The 15,496-nt window shown below is 38.7% G+C and overlaps 1 protein-coding gene across 42 annotated transcripts in view; it reads left to right on the forward strand.

The window, feature by feature from the left end:
• LOC127168251 (receptor-type tyrosine-protein phosphatase delta) overlaps positions 1–15,496 on the forward strand; it is a 311,712-nt gene that overhangs the window by 291,688 nt on the left and 4,528 nt on the right. For all 42 annotated transcript variants that reach the window (XM_051114908.1, XM_051114921.1, XM_051114911.1 and 39 more), the window contains 8 exons: positions 2,021–2,196; positions 3,811–3,930; positions 4,100–4,254; positions 7,960–8,245; positions 11,187–11,365; positions 11,450–11,576; positions 12,478–12,603; positions 13,768–13,922. In XM_051114908.1, the coding sequence (XP_050970865.1) occupies positions 2,021–2,196; positions 3,811–3,930; positions 4,100–4,254; positions 7,960–8,245; positions 11,187–11,365; positions 11,450–11,576; positions 12,478–12,603; positions 13,768–13,922 (1,324 nt within the window). The remainder of the gene's footprint in view (positions 1–2,020; positions 2,197–3,810; positions 3,931–4,099; positions 4,255–7,959; positions 8,246–11,186; positions 11,366–11,449; positions 11,577–12,477; positions 12,604–13,767; positions 13,923–15,496) is intronic.

Genomic DNA, 15,496 nt, shown 5'->3' on the forward strand with positions numbered 1-15,496 from the left:
GTGTGTGTGTGTGTGCGTGTGCTGGTGTACCACACACAGATCTGCTTCATTCATACGCCATACCCACTAATGGATACCGGTGGCCGGTTCACGTTAATTTTGAGATGAAACAATCTGAGACAGATGATGGAGAAACACTGGCTGTGTTTTAATCCTAGTGCACTTCACTGATATTTACTGCCTGCCTAGTCCTGAGCAGCATCAACTCACTCACAACTGATTCCAGTTTAGCAATAGTTAAGCATTTTAACCATTTAGTGACACTTGTCATGCTTTATTCTGGCGCTGGTGTAATTTTGAGTTTCTTGTGTGTGTGTGTGTGTGTGTGTGTGTGTGTGTATTAACTTGCGCCTCAACTTAAATGCAGTTATTCTAGTTAGCTGCCAAGACAGTTTTTCTGATTTTCATTTTATTTTCAAATAATATTTTATTTTATTGTATTTTTTTTTAATGGACAACAAGAAAAATGCTTTATTTTATTTAATTTTATTTAATTTTACTTTATTTTATTTTATTTTATTTTATTTATTATTTAATTTTTTATTTTTATTTTATTTTTTATTTTATTTTATTTTATTTTATTTTATTTTATTTTATTTTATTTTATTTCTTCGTCTGTGTAGGATACATGTGATCCTGTCTTGAAATGCACCCTAGGCTGCTCACTAGGTTTTGGAACATGATGTGTCAAATATACATTTGAAATTATGTGGCTATTCGAGGCGCACTCACACGCTCACACGCTCACACACACACACGCACACACACACACACACACACCTGTTCAGTACAAATTTTTTTATGTCTGTGTGTCATTTTGGCCTCTTTTGTCTATAACAGAAAGAAGAAAACGCAGGATTAATTGTCTTTCTCTCCTGTCAGTCACAGAATGGATGAGAAAATGAAAAACATGGAGTTTTTAATTTATTTATTAATTCTCTGTAAAATAATTCACCTGGAGTAGAGACAGACAGAGCGTGAGCGGGGGCGTCGGGCGGGCGAGGGAACGCTGGGATGAGTTTTATCTCGCCGGTGCATGTGTGAGCTGAGCTGCGAACCGCTCGTCCTGCAGCATTGACGCGCTGTCAGCCGTTTAACAGCAGAAATCAAGCCTCGCTCTATTTTCTCCAGATTTCTCACACGTCTTCACTTAGTTTCAGTTTATTCCGCTGCTTTTCCTCACTGAGAATGAAGGTCTGCTCATCAGAAATTACAAAATATATGCAGTATGAAATGAAGATTCAGGGCCGTTTTATGGAAACTTCCGTCTGAATTTTGATGATTTTACTGAACTCATTCTAGTATGATCATAATGAAGAATGAGAGCGTGTGCTTAGTGCAAAATGTTATGCTTCTAAATGATGTGCTATTGATAAATAAATGGATGACAAACAAAAATTGAACAAACTTAAATCTCTAAATGAAAGTCAGTTTGATCGACGCTAATCTAAAGCATCTTTAGGGCACAGAGAAAACATTTGAACTAACGACTAATAAATCACCATACTTGCCCAGCTGATTAATCACAGTGTATTTTTTTTTTTATGGTTAAATATGCAATCATGACATTATTTAATTAAATATGCACTAATTTGGATTTCTCTTTTTATCACTCCATAAATCAGAAAATAGTAAAAAAAAAAAAAAAAAAAAAATCTCTCTCTGTATTAGTGCCTGTCAATCGATTAACTGTGATTAATCACATCCAAAATAAAAGTTTTTTGTTTACATAATGTTTATACTGTGTGTATTTATTATGTGTATATATATATACGTACAGTATATATTTTGAGAATAATAAATTTATATATATATATATATATATATATAATATTTTATTATATATACACAGTACACACATATATTGTGTCAACAAAACCGTTTATTTATTTTGTGATTAATTGTTTGACAGCACTTGAAAAAACATTAGCATCCAAATAGAAACATGCTATTTTCAACTCAAAACTCAAATGGTTGAGTATGTTTCTTGTTATCATTGTGTTCTGCTGTGTTTCGGCAGGTATTCCAGGCAGCGATTACATCAACGCAAACTACATCGACGGCTACCGGAAGCAGAACGCATACATCGCCACTCAAGGCGCGCTGCCGGAGACCTTCGGCGATTTCTGGCGGATGATCTGGGAGCAGCGGAGCGCAAACATCGTCATGATGACCAAACTGGAGGAAAGATCCAGGGTACGACACGCTCTGACATCACTACTCGTGGCTTACGGCGTGTTCTAACTAAACGCCATGCCATAAGATTCCAGCAATCTGTGCAGACCAGACACGACAAATCAATCACAAATCACAGCCAATCAGAACTGCATGTGGGCGGAGTCTCTCTGCAGGTGCACTGCATCTGGCGCTTGTCATGAATATAATACATTATTTATGATTTATGATGAGTTATTTATTTAATCTTTTTTTCTGTATTATTTATTTATTTATTAGAAAACTGTCAGACATATTTGATAAACTATTATCTCACATTTAAAAAAAGCTTAACTAAAAACTCAACGATATGTAACAATTTAAAAATGATACAGCAATGACAACAAGACGTGTAATATTGATTATTTACTAGTGTTAATTAGTGTCATAAGCTAAACTAAATAAATGAATATATTAAGAGTTTTATAGCATTTTTTTCCTATTTATTTATTTATTTATTTAATTTATAGGCAAATGATTGACAAACCAGGGTATTACACTGTATGGCAATTTTTTTTTTTCCATTTAATGCTTTTTTTTTTTTTTTTAGCAGGCAAATAATTGACAAAATAAACCAGGGTATTGACCTGTATTTATGTCTTAAATTTTAGTAATAGGGTTGTGAAAAAAATTTCAAATGACATATAAGCAGAAAATAAACCAGCTCAAATGAAAGTGAGATTCTCCTCCTGAGGGTTTTCTGACAGTACAGCAGCTCTTTTCGCTGTTTGTTTTTTATGGCCCTGTTTTGTGCTCTATTTGAGGAAAGCAGCAGCAATAACAGTATTATTTTTGACAAATTATCTCAATTATGGCTAAATGAAATGTTTCCAAACAGGTTTAAAAGCTTTTGTCGAACTGATTATTGGTCTAATTAATATTACAATCCATGTCATGCTCAATTTTTACAGATTTCACCCACATTTTATTCCCATCCTTTCCTCATTTGCACCATTGACGCGTGTGTGTGTTTTCTCAGATTGCTTCTCATTTCTTCTCTGAGGCACATCATGTTGTCTTCAGCTCCCATTATGAGCTGCACAATTTAAATTGAGGCCTTGATTTTTCCTGCGTTTATTCTCTGCGCTGCGAATTGTCCATTGCATGAATCCATAGACTGACGGCTGCTATAAAGATGGACTGGAGACGCACACAAACGCTGGAGCGCCTCGACTCGACGCATTTTAATGAGCTCAGCGTCGAGAAATTCACCTGCTGCGTTCAGCGTCCTAATGTTATTAGCAGAATATGATCGTTCAGATCCTGCTCTTGTTTGCATTTAGACAGACCTGCATCCAACGCGAGAAGCACAGCGTTTTTCCTCTAGTAACCTGGAGGCTTCGTGTTTTTCTTCGTTTCCTCCTGACGGGGCGGCCGCCGTACGCTCGTGAGACGCTCACAATGCAGCCAACATCTATAATGGTAATGACGCCGGCTGTAATGTGATTGCGACAGAGCGCTTGAGATAGTAATTATAGCGTCTGTCACTCGCTGCTGTGTTGAGAAATCCGCTTGTCAGCAGGAAATGGGAACGGCGCTGATCCCGCAGTCCTTCTGCTGCTTTAAACCAACGTGATGCGCGTGTGTGTGTTTCAGGTGAAGTGCGACCAGTACTGGCCCAACAGAGGGACGGAGACGTACGGACTCATTCAGGTCACGCTGCTGGACACGGTGGAGCTGGCCACGTACTGCGTCCGAACGTTTGCGCTTTACAAGGTACGTGATCACCTCGTGCGAAAGGAAAATCCGGTCATTTACTCGCCCTCATGTCGCCGTCAAGCTCCAGAAAGCATCTTTTTGTGCTAAAATAACTACATGCAGGTTTGGGGGGCGACTAAATAATGGCCGTTTTGATGTTTGGCTGAAATGTTTCTCTCGAATTCAGAACGGCTCCAGCGAGAAGCGAGAGGTGCGGCAGTTCCAGTTCACGGCGTGGCCGGATCACGGCGTCCCGGAACATCCCACGCCGTTCCTGGCCTTCCTGCGCAGGGTCAAATCCTGCAACCCGCCGGACGCCGGACCCATGGTGGTGCACTGCAGGTCTGATGGCACTTCCGTTGATTTTTTTATAATTAACAGTCATGAGATTACAGCAATAACATATGCATTAAACATTATAATAATTAATAATTAAACGTGCACTACGGTTCATCGTATTTTTGTAAAGAAACGAATACTTTTATTCATCAAGGATGCATTAAATTGATCAAAAGTGTCAATAAAGACATTTATCATGTTAAATACATTTAAATTCATCCATGAATCCTGAAAAATAAAATGAATCACGGTTTCCATAAAAATATTGTGCAGCACAACTGTTGTCAGCATTGATAATAATCAGAAATGTTTGTTGAGCAGCAAATCAGCATATTAGAATGATTTCTGAAGGATCATGTGACACTGAAAATGCAGTTTTGATCACAAAAAAATACATTTTTACATAGATTAACACAGTAAACAGCTCTTTTTAACTGTAATATTATTTCACAATTTTTAATGTGTTTTTGATCAAATAAATGCAGCCTTGGTGAGCAGAAGAGGCGTCTTTCACACCAACCCCAAACCTTTAAACTGAAGTGTGTTTTTGAAGAATTACTTTCATCTTTTGTGTCTGCTGTTTGTCTGTCAAGATTAAAATATTCCATGTTTTTCACTTGAAAATCAGTGTAATGTAAAATATTGATTAATTCAGGCAAACAGTGTATTAGTTTACCTGTGTGCGTATTAAAAAAAAGAGATCGATGGATTGGTCAAAAAAAAAAAAAAAAAAATGGATTGGTCAAAGCAGTGATTGATCTCAAGTTTTAAAAGCACGCTTTTACGAGACTCAACTGTGTGTCTCTGTACAAAAATCCATGATTTTGGTGCATGGCAGAACATGAGGCGCTCTGCATTTATGGAAAACCCAGATATGAAACCATCTGTTAAATTCCCCTCTAAGCGAAAGCGGCACAAAAACATCAGGCAGAGAGAGGCATGCAAAAACGACAAGCCACGAGCTTCCATCGGAAAACTGCCAGATAGAAAACAAGGATTAGTAAACCCTTAAAAATAACACATACGGCAGTTAATTAGAGCTCCCAGCGGAGCGCTTGAAATTGAAAAATCCTTATTTCCCCTCTTTTCTCTGGCCGGCGTGCGCGCTGAATACGGGAATTAATATCATTCATTGGGACGGAGACTTTGAATTCCTTTCGCCTCAGATCAGATAACGGCTCGACAGCGAGACTTTAATCCGTACCAAAACACCATCCCCCTCCGCCGGCTCCCGTCTGACCATTAAAAAACCTCTTTCTTTCATTTCGTGGCGGGTGTCAGAAAAGTTGACGCATCCTTCGGCAAGAGCGGAGAAAGTTTTAAGCCGTCGGGGTCACGTGAGGCGCTGGCGTGTGGGCAGGAGATTATATGTGCTGTTTGTCAGGCAAAACAAAAGCTGCCGCTTCGGCCGCTCCTCCTCCTCCACCCGCGCTCGTGGGTAATTAAGCGCGCTGGAAACGGCCTCGTGCATTTATCGCCGTTAAACGATTCGCCTGCCGCAGAATGAAATTTGCACGCGCTTAACGCTTTCGTGAAATCTGCCAGACGTCACGCGATCGATGCCGATCGTGCGCGTGTGTGCGGCGGCTGGTGGGCCGTGGCGGCTGTAAAGAGGGCGTTTACCGCTGTCACCTGTAACCCGCGGGTCGCCGCCGAAGCGCACGCAGCCAGCCGTTATCGCAACAAAAGAGAAAGTCCATCCGAGCGCATGATTGAATGTCACAGAGGTCACTGGACGGACAGACGGAGGAGGGATCGTGAGTGGCGGTGATTTCAGAAGTATGTTTGAGTGAGTCTCATGAAACCTGTCAAGAACACGACCTCCTCATATTTCACCCTCAAAACACAAAAGACATTGATTTTGCATAAAGGAAATGAAGCCTTGCTGCTGGCGGTGGATATTTCAGGGCTGGTTTGTTTTATGAAAGTACCGTAGGCTCTAGTTTTTCTTGGCTGCAACATTTCCACTAATATTGCCCTCTCAGAAATATTGTCCATTTAACACATTGACCTTTTGGGACAACATGCCGTCTTGAATCGCCACACAATTAAAGGAAAAAAAGGGGAATGGTTATGTACAAGATCATACCAAACCATTGTTTTAGCTCATAAAATGAAAAATGCTCTGAAAACACAAATCAAGCCTTCAGTGCAAATAGTTTAGAGGACAGAATTTACACAAAAAATGACTTTAATTTAAGAAAACTACAGTGTGAAACCAAAGTACAAAACCACTGCTAGAGAAAACAAACATTTGACTCAAAAAAAAAAAAAAAGAAATCCTGTTTGTCTTCAAACCTGCTAGTTACTTCAATCAGCTGTTTATTCTAAGGGCCCATGACTTTTCCAGTTTTCCGTGGTTCACTTAAAAATATTTTATTTTAATTTCTATCCAATGAAATATTTTAATAACAAAAAAGCATGTTCATTTTGAAAAGTGCCAGTGGAGATTTCAAAGTTGAATAATTTCCATGAATTTCCCTGGTTTAGAAATCACACTAAAATTATATATTTTTATTTTTTTTATTAAAATGTAAATAAATTAAAATTTAAAATAAATCATTTTATTTATTTATTTATTTATTTATTTAGGAATGAATGAATCCAGTTCTTTAAAAATAATAAATAATAATAATAATAATAATACATTTAATTACATTAATTTAAAAACAGTCCTTTTTAGTTAGATTGAACTATATTTTTTGATTTTGGCTTTGGCTTTGCCTTGGTAAGTACTTGGATGAGGCTTAAGTTTCCACCACAACCCAAACACAAAGACATGCAGCGTACGGTGAATTGGAGACACTAAATTGTCTGTAAATATGCATGGATTCATGCTTGCTGCAGTGCATTCTGGGTTTGTCTTTGAATGTGTGAATATACATATGTTGGTGTCCAGACCTGTTCCTGGAGGGCCATTTTCAGCAGAGTTTATCTCCAACCCTAATAAAACATACCTGAACCAGCGAACCAAGGACTTCTAGGCAATGTGTTGGAGCTAAAAATCTGCAGGATGTTGGCCCTCCAGGAGCAGGATTGAATGTCAGAGTTTGACCAAAAAGAGCCAAAATAAGGTGGCGGAATAATTTCACGACTTTGCGAATGGTCTTCGTGTCGGGTGCTCCTCAAAAGGGGTTTTGGAAACTTTAAATATGTGTTAGTGAAGGTTCTGCGTGTGGTAGAGCTGCCGTTCATTGGCTCAAGTGCGTCGTTGATTAAGAATTCTCTCTGCGCTCACGTCTTCATGCAGGAAGAGCGCTAATATGAGCGTTTGTGGAGCTTTGGTCTTTAATGAAGGGCTCTGATCTCAGGTGTTTCACAGAGAAGTGCCTGTGGGTTGACGTCAGCGGCAGTGCTTTGAAAAGTTAGCATAGCTTTGGCCTCTTCAAAGTGATGGAAAGAGGAAAGTAGATGGAGGCTTTTACAGTCTGTAGATGGAGGTTAGAGAGGGTGAGAGGCTAAATGGAGGGGTTGTTTTCCTCTGATAGCGAGCGCAGGTGTACGCCGATCAAGAACGGCTTCATCCACTCCAAAATCTCTGCCATTAAATACTGTTTGACTGCGGCGAACGTTCAGCGTTCATGACAGAAATATGGTCACTCATTGTGAGCAGTGCCCCATTCTTTTCACAGTTTGCAAACAATGAAAGTGTCTGAAACAGACCCTGATTCTTCTTGTTCTGTCCTCTTGTTCTGTTTCGGCTGACAGTGCCGGTGTGGGTCGGACCGGCTGCTTCATCGTCATCGACGCCATGCTGGAGAGAATTAAACACGAGAAGACGGTGGACATCTACGGTCACGTGACGCTCATGCGCGCACAGAGGAACTACATGGTCCAGACGGAAGACCAGTACGTCTTCATTCACGACGCGCTCCAGGAGGCCGTCACCTGTGGGACCACCGAGGTTCCCGCCCGGAACCTGTACGCCTACATCCAGAAACTCACGCAGATCGAGTCCGGAGAGAATGTCACCGGAATGGAGCTGGAGTTTAAGGTAAGACGGAGGTTATCGGGAGTTGGGTTCGTAATTCGAAAACCAAAAAAAAAAAGAAAAAAACGTTTTCTGAGACTGAGCGAAGAGTCCCGAGAACCCGAACCCTAACCCTACTACATAGTTACTTGACCAAAGTTGACCTTATATTTATTGATATGTCTGATCTTGGAAGCTAAGCAAGGTTTGGCTTGGCTAGTACTTGGATGAGGCTTCGGTTTCTCCCACAATCCAAAGACATGCGTCAATTCACAGAAAAGAGTTGTGCTTCCCGTCACTACTAGCAAAGAGAGCTTGTTAAAATGGTGCATTGTCTTATCTACTTTAGTTATCCAAACCAATGACTCGTCTGATTACGGGAACTCGCGATCAAACTCGCATCTGAACAGAAGGGGCCTCGAAACGTTGCGATCGTGTCACATGTTTACAGACATCCGACCTCGAGCTCTGGCTCCTCCTTCCTGGAATGACTGCGGCTCTGCCACAGGAAGCTCCTCGTCTCTCTTCTGTTATTCGACCCCGCCGCATTTTACACGGCCTGCAGTTTGTCAAACAGAAATCTATTTACCAAGAGTAAGAAGGTGATCGAATGTCATGCCACATCGTGAAATCTCGGCGAGCGTAGCCCCGGCCCTGCAGTCGACCCGCCGGTGAGGCTTGGCTGCTGGTGTCTGGCCCGTCTCAGGCCCACCGCAGGCTCTCTTTACTCCGGCCGCAGAGACAGTGTGGGGCCTGTGGTTTCTCCTGCAGGAACCCAGAGACCCCTGTGCCGTTCTCACGCTAGCGCTAACCATTACTGTGCTTGACTTTTTTCACTATAAACCACATTTGCTTCACTCTCTTGTTTTCATGACCAAGTTCAAGACGGTTAAAGACATTAAACAGCCACCCCAGTGAAACACGCTGTTTTTATTTTGGTTTAACATCTATCTATCTGTCTGACGATCTGTCTTTCTTTTTAAAGATATTCAAGATATTCAAAGGCCTTTAAACTTTACAACTGATTTCAAGTCAATAACAATGTCTAGACAGACTCTCTCTCTCTCTCTCTCTCTCTCTATGTATATATATGTATAATAATTTGCCTATCACAATATTGGATTTTTCAGCTCATTTCGGCCGATAGCCATACCGATCTATTTTCTTTTGTATGGAAACAACACCAAGTATCTCCTGTGTGGAAATTATAAGCACATTGTTTTTAATTTTGGTTAGTTTTTAACAAGAACTTATTTGTTTAAATTAAATAAACAGTAATGAAGTTCTTTTATAATGACAGTACATTAAAGCTTTGAGAATAACTATAAATAAACTATATAGCAATCGCGGAATTTTTTTCTCAGAAAAATTCAGTGGTGACCTTAACATTTTATTTTAAGATTTAATATTTGTAGATGGTCTAAAGCAAAAGAGTTGTAAAAATTCTGAAAATCTTTTAGAGCTCATAATTAGTTTAAAAAATGTACCATATTACAATGAATTAATTACAATTACAATGAATAAATCAGTGTATATTTAAAAGTATTTCATTTACAAGTATCATCAGAGTCAGTTCTAGGGTGAGTGGATATTCGGGGCTTAGCCCAGATGTCCTTCAGATAAAATGTTTAAAAGTTATATAGGTTAATTGCCTTTATTTTTTATTATTTTATTGTTTTTTTTAAAGAACAAGTGGCTCTATAGCCTACACATGTTTTTTAAGGAGCTACTACATGCATTTACACTGCACTTACAATTTGCATAAATCATTTTATGAGATTGTTTTAAATATAAAGTTTTGAACACAGAAATATGAAATGATAGAAAAAAATAGAATGACACTTAAATGCGAGACTAAAATTGTCAGTAGGTGGCAGCAAGTCACTGCCTTAATGACTGAGTCCTTGAGTCATTGACTCAGTCGATTCGTTCAAAAACGAAGAAACTGTTTTTATGAATGGGTCAGTTAATCATTGATTCAAAAACGCATTAAAAAACTGCAAATTCATTCGATAATGAAACACTGCAGTGTGCAGAGAGGCACAATATGGCTTTGCTTAGAATTAGAGCAAAAACATTTTCTCTACAATTTAAATCACTTAATAATAACTTATTTTTTATTGAATTGTTGCCCTGACACTTAGTAATGTCTGCCACTGACCATGCGAAATGCTAATCATGCATATAATTGCTCTAAATGCGTGCGTGCGTCCTAGAAAGTCTGCGATTTATTGCTACAGTAACAATAACCTAATTGTGACCGATGATGAGATTGGTATAATGAAGTTTTACAGTAAGATACCTGAAGTATTTTGCTGTTTAAGTGCTAGTTTAATAGAAATGATTTTAATGTGCATGAAAAATTCTTAATGCGCACAAGACATGGTAACTTTTGGGGCTTTACTGAAAAAATTTGGGCTTCAGACCCATTTGCCCACCCCTAGCGCCGCCCCTGAGTGTCATGTTTGTGAATTTTTTTGTAAGCTATAGCTTCTGACCTTTAAATAAAAACTTACTCATGATTTTATAACATCAATTACTGCTTATGTTATTTGTGTATTTTACTTTCATTTTTTTAGAAGCAGGCCAACAGCGCCCCCTACGAAATTAAAAATCTTTACCGAACAGGCATTAGGATGTGGGGGAGGCTGCTGTTGCTGCCACTGCACATGCTATTACAGTTTACTCTATCACACGCCGAACGCGTCATTCTGTGCGTGCATTCTTAGATTAAATGCAGCGATCCAAAACAGTGAATCTAATCACTATTAAGGCAAAACTTAGCTTCAAGAATGAGCCACACTGATGACATGATCTAATCGCTAGCACATCCTGAGAACACGTGGCAACATGTGAGTCATTCCTCTTATGAGCAAGACCGATGCTGAAATTTACATTTGAAGCCATTATCGGCCGATATCACGCTTCCCTAATTTTAATGCTGTTTATGATTTGTTTCTTACAGCGGTTAGCAAACACAAAAGCTCACACCTCACGGTTCATCAGTGCCAATCTACCCTGCAACAAATTCAAAAACAGACTGGTTAACATCATGCCCTACGAATCGACACGCGTCTGTCTGCAGCCAATCAGAGGAGTCGAGGGCTCCGACTACATCAACGCCAGCTTTATTGACGGATACAGGTGAGCAGAAGAGCCGAGATCTGCCCGTCTGTGTGTGTTTGTGAGCATAAAGGTAAAAACGTCTCCTCTCTCGCTGAATGTCAGGCAACAGAAGGCTTACATCGCCACGCAGGGTCCTTTAGCCGAAACCACGGAAGACTTCTGGAGGATGCTGTGGGAACACAACTCCACCATCGTCGTGATGCTGACCAAACTCAGAGAGATGGGCAGAGTGAGTGTTTGACAACTGCTGGTCCCAGTCACAGTCAGACTAAATGTCATGAGGGTTGTGCTTTACAACAGGGCAATGCTATTTGCCAATGCTGGAAGAAAATTAGATATAATGTTAATAGTGGTGTTCTGTGGTAGATTATGCATTTTTTGTATTCTTATGTATTTATTACTTATTTTATTTTTGCTGAAGAAAGTACACTGAAAAATGTTGCAGAAACAAATTTCACTCATAAAGTGCTTGTAAATTTCACAAATAATTACAAAGAAATGGCTTTGGATATTTACATATTTTTCTGGAAAATGAGACAAAAATATTTCTACAGCCAAATTCAAAATGGTCACAATTTTTTTTTTTTTTTCCATTTCAATCTCAGATGTGACCCTGGGCCACAAAACCAGTCATAAGTATCACGGGTATATTATAGCCAACAATACACTGTATGGGTCAAAATTATAGATTTGTCTTTTATGCCAAAAATCATTAGGATATTCCGTAAAGATCGTGTTCCATGAAGATTTTTGTTAATTTTTTACCTTAAATATCTCAAAACTTATTTTTTGATTAGTAATATGCATTGCTAAGAACTTCAACTTTAAAGGCAGTTGAATTTTTCAGATCATCCAGGGTTGTTGTATCTTGAAAATAATTTTGATTCATCAATTCATTTTGGACATTAAGGCTATTGCATATTGGCCGTTCACCAAACTTAAAATCAAAGAACACCAAAAAATCTCCCCAAATGTCATGATCTCCTGTGCCACGTTTGCTGCTCATTTCTTTACTTTACCTTTTGCTTAAACCCCAGTGTTAATGATTGTTCCTGCCAATGCTGGTATTTATGCTGATGCTTTTTGCATTCTGGCATTTGCGTGACTGTTGTATTGTGTCTGTCCATCAGGAAAAGTGCCATCAGTACTGGCCAGCAGAGCGTTCAGCCAGATATCAGTACTTTGTGGTGGATCCAATGGCCGAATACAACATGCCGCAGTACATCCTGAGAGAGTTTAAAGTGACGGACGCACGGGTAAGGCATCAGACCCTCTGCCCGTATTTGCCATGCGATTCCTGTATTGTAGTGCATATTCAGTCTGAGTAAAGCTCAGAGCGACGGCGTTCACAGGGCTCTAATTCCATCAGAGCATTTATTCCGATAAACACTCGCACATTTGTGCCGTTTTATATCTGTCGCTCTCTCTCTCTCTCTCTCTCTCTCACGTCGCTTATCTGGGATATACAAAATCACTAAAGAAATGCAAACTCTCCGAGCTTCTCGTCAGAAGCTTTTCAGCCGCCCACATCGAAGGAATTAGTGTCTGGAGTCACTCATTCACACGCTCAGGTGAAACGACACGCATCTGAGCTGTGGGCGGCTGGAGCTCAAAACTGAAAAACACCCAAAACTGCCGTGGTGATACCATGTTTTTAACTCACCATGGTGTACCATGTAAATACCATATATCACTGTATGTGATGTTTTTCCTTCACTTTCTACTTCAACTTATATGCTACTGTTCACAAATTTGGTATAATTATAATGTTTTTGTTTTTAAATACTTCTTCCTTCATTTGATCTTAAATACAGTCAAAATGTAAAATATTAATAATTAATTTAAAACAGCTGTTTTCTGTGTAAATATCTGTTAAACTGTAATTGATTGCTGTGATCAAAGCTGAATTTTCAGCATCATTACTCCAGTCTTCAGTGTCACATGATCCTTCAGAAATCATTCTAATATGCTGATTATTAGCAATGTTGAAAACAGTTGTGCTGCCCAATATTTTTGTTGAAACCATCATACATTTTATTTTTCAGAATACACAGATGAATAGAACAGTGTTTTTTTTTTTTAAATATAAATCTTTTGTAACATTATAAATGTCTTTACTGTCACTTTTGATCAATTTAATGCAGCACTGCTGAATAAAAGTATTGATTTCTTTTTAAAAACTTTTGAACAGTAGTGTATCTCGCCGGAACCGAGGCGTCAGTTTAGCATCAACGTGAAGTTTCTTAATTATTGTTGTTTCTCGAGCTTCTCAGACTCGTTCAGGATGCGTCATGTACTCGTCATCGGTCTGACAAGCGCCGTCCGTCTCTCGCGCGTAAATGTAAATGTAATGGATTCGTGTAACGTGTCAGGGAGCCGCTGCAGCTCCTTTATTCTCGTCCGTCTCTCTCTGCTTTCAGGACGGACAGTCACGGACCGTCAGGCAGTTCCAGTTCACAGACTGGCCAGAACAAGGCGTGCCAAAATCAGGGGAAGGCTTCATCGACTTCATCGGCCAAGTGCATAAAACAAAAGAGCAGTTTGGTCAGGATGGACCCATATCGGTCCACTGTAGGTAAGAAAGACACGAGTCTTGGTGAGAAAAACAGAGCAGAGCAGATGCTGCTTTTCATGGTCTTTTGTTTTGTGAACTAAATCTTGTCGAATAGCAAATACAGCATCAGCATGAAAAGCTGATTTCAACACAACAAATGTCTTTATCCCTCCCATGACGTCTCTGGGTCGAACAGTTACAATGTCTCAGTTGACATTCAATTCATCGCAGTATTACAACAAAAAAAAACCTGTATATAAGCGTTTACAAAAATTACATTACTTGAAATTGTTACACCCACAAGAAGTGATCATTTGTTCTGACAGGAAGACAAATACATGATTTCATTCCCCATGTTTACACAAAATAGTGTTGACTGTATTAAGCTCAACCACTCAACACTGTTACCGATTGCAATTACTGATCAAACAAATATTGGTAACACGTTCTTTGTTTGTTAACACGAGTTAATGAATAGCTCGCACTAACAATGAGCAGCATATTTCTAGAGGAGTTATTCAGTGTGGCTAATGTTAGTTAATTGTTCATTTTTTTTGTTAGTTTTGTTAGTGCATCAGTATTAACAGATTCTTCTGATTTAAAAAAGATTGTATTAGTGCATGTTCAAATAATATTAACTAAGATGCTGTAGAAGTTTTGTTCTCTGCTAGTTCATGTTAATTAATGTCAAACATTATTGTGAAGTGTTCCTCGGATAGTTTGCGTGATTATTTTTGGCCTCTACTGTGACAGCGTACATCTTCAACCCTGTTACCCAGTCTCATTTATTGATTCATTCATTATGTTATATTGCTGGACAATAACAAAAAGTTGTGTTTTTAAAATGTAATTAGACAGATTTGTTTAAAATGAATGTAACACTTCAGTATGCGGACCAATTCTTACTATTAACTAGTTGCTTATTAGCATGCCTATTAATAACATATTGGTAGTTTATTAGTGCTTATTTATTCTACGACCATATTCTACATCCCCAGTCCTACCCAATATCTAAACTTAACAACTACCTTACTAACTATTAATAAGCAGCAAATTAGGAGTTTACTGAGGCAAAAGTCATAGTTAATGGTTCATTAATAGCAAGAATTGGACCTTAAAATAAAGTGTGATCATAAATTTAAACGTAAATGAAAAGTCTTTTCAGGGGGATTTTGGATTTTTCTTTTTATCACTCCATAAATCAGAAAATACTGTCAACAGACAGAAAAATATACATTTCAGTATGTTTTTAGGAGTGAAATGTTGTATAAATGAGAGTGAATGATATATGAACAAACCCCTCAGTAAAAACCTTCAGAATACAGAGTGGAATAAAACCGTAAGTTTTGGTGGATATAATTCATACTGAAGTGGAGAAACAAACTTTTAAAGATATGGATTGGAAAAAAAATACTACGCACATAGTGCAATAGAATAAACACATAAATGTTATTGAAGCAAAATAACCCAACATGTCAAAACCAGTGTAGAAAACAATGGTTTTGCCTGTAGCGTCCTACCTTAAGGTAAATTAGCAAAAATATTATAAACAGGCCGCTTCACATCCTGGTTAGCTTCAGTCAACTTTGTTTGCA

Source organism: Labeo rohita, chromosome 7 (assembly GCF_022985175.1).
Source record: "Labeo rohita strain BAU-BD-2019 chromosome 7, IGBB_LRoh.1.0, whole genome shotgun sequence".
In the NCBI taxonomy this organism is placed as follows: Eukaryota; Metazoa; Chordata; class Actinopteri; order Cypriniformes; family Cyprinidae; genus Labeo; species Labeo rohita.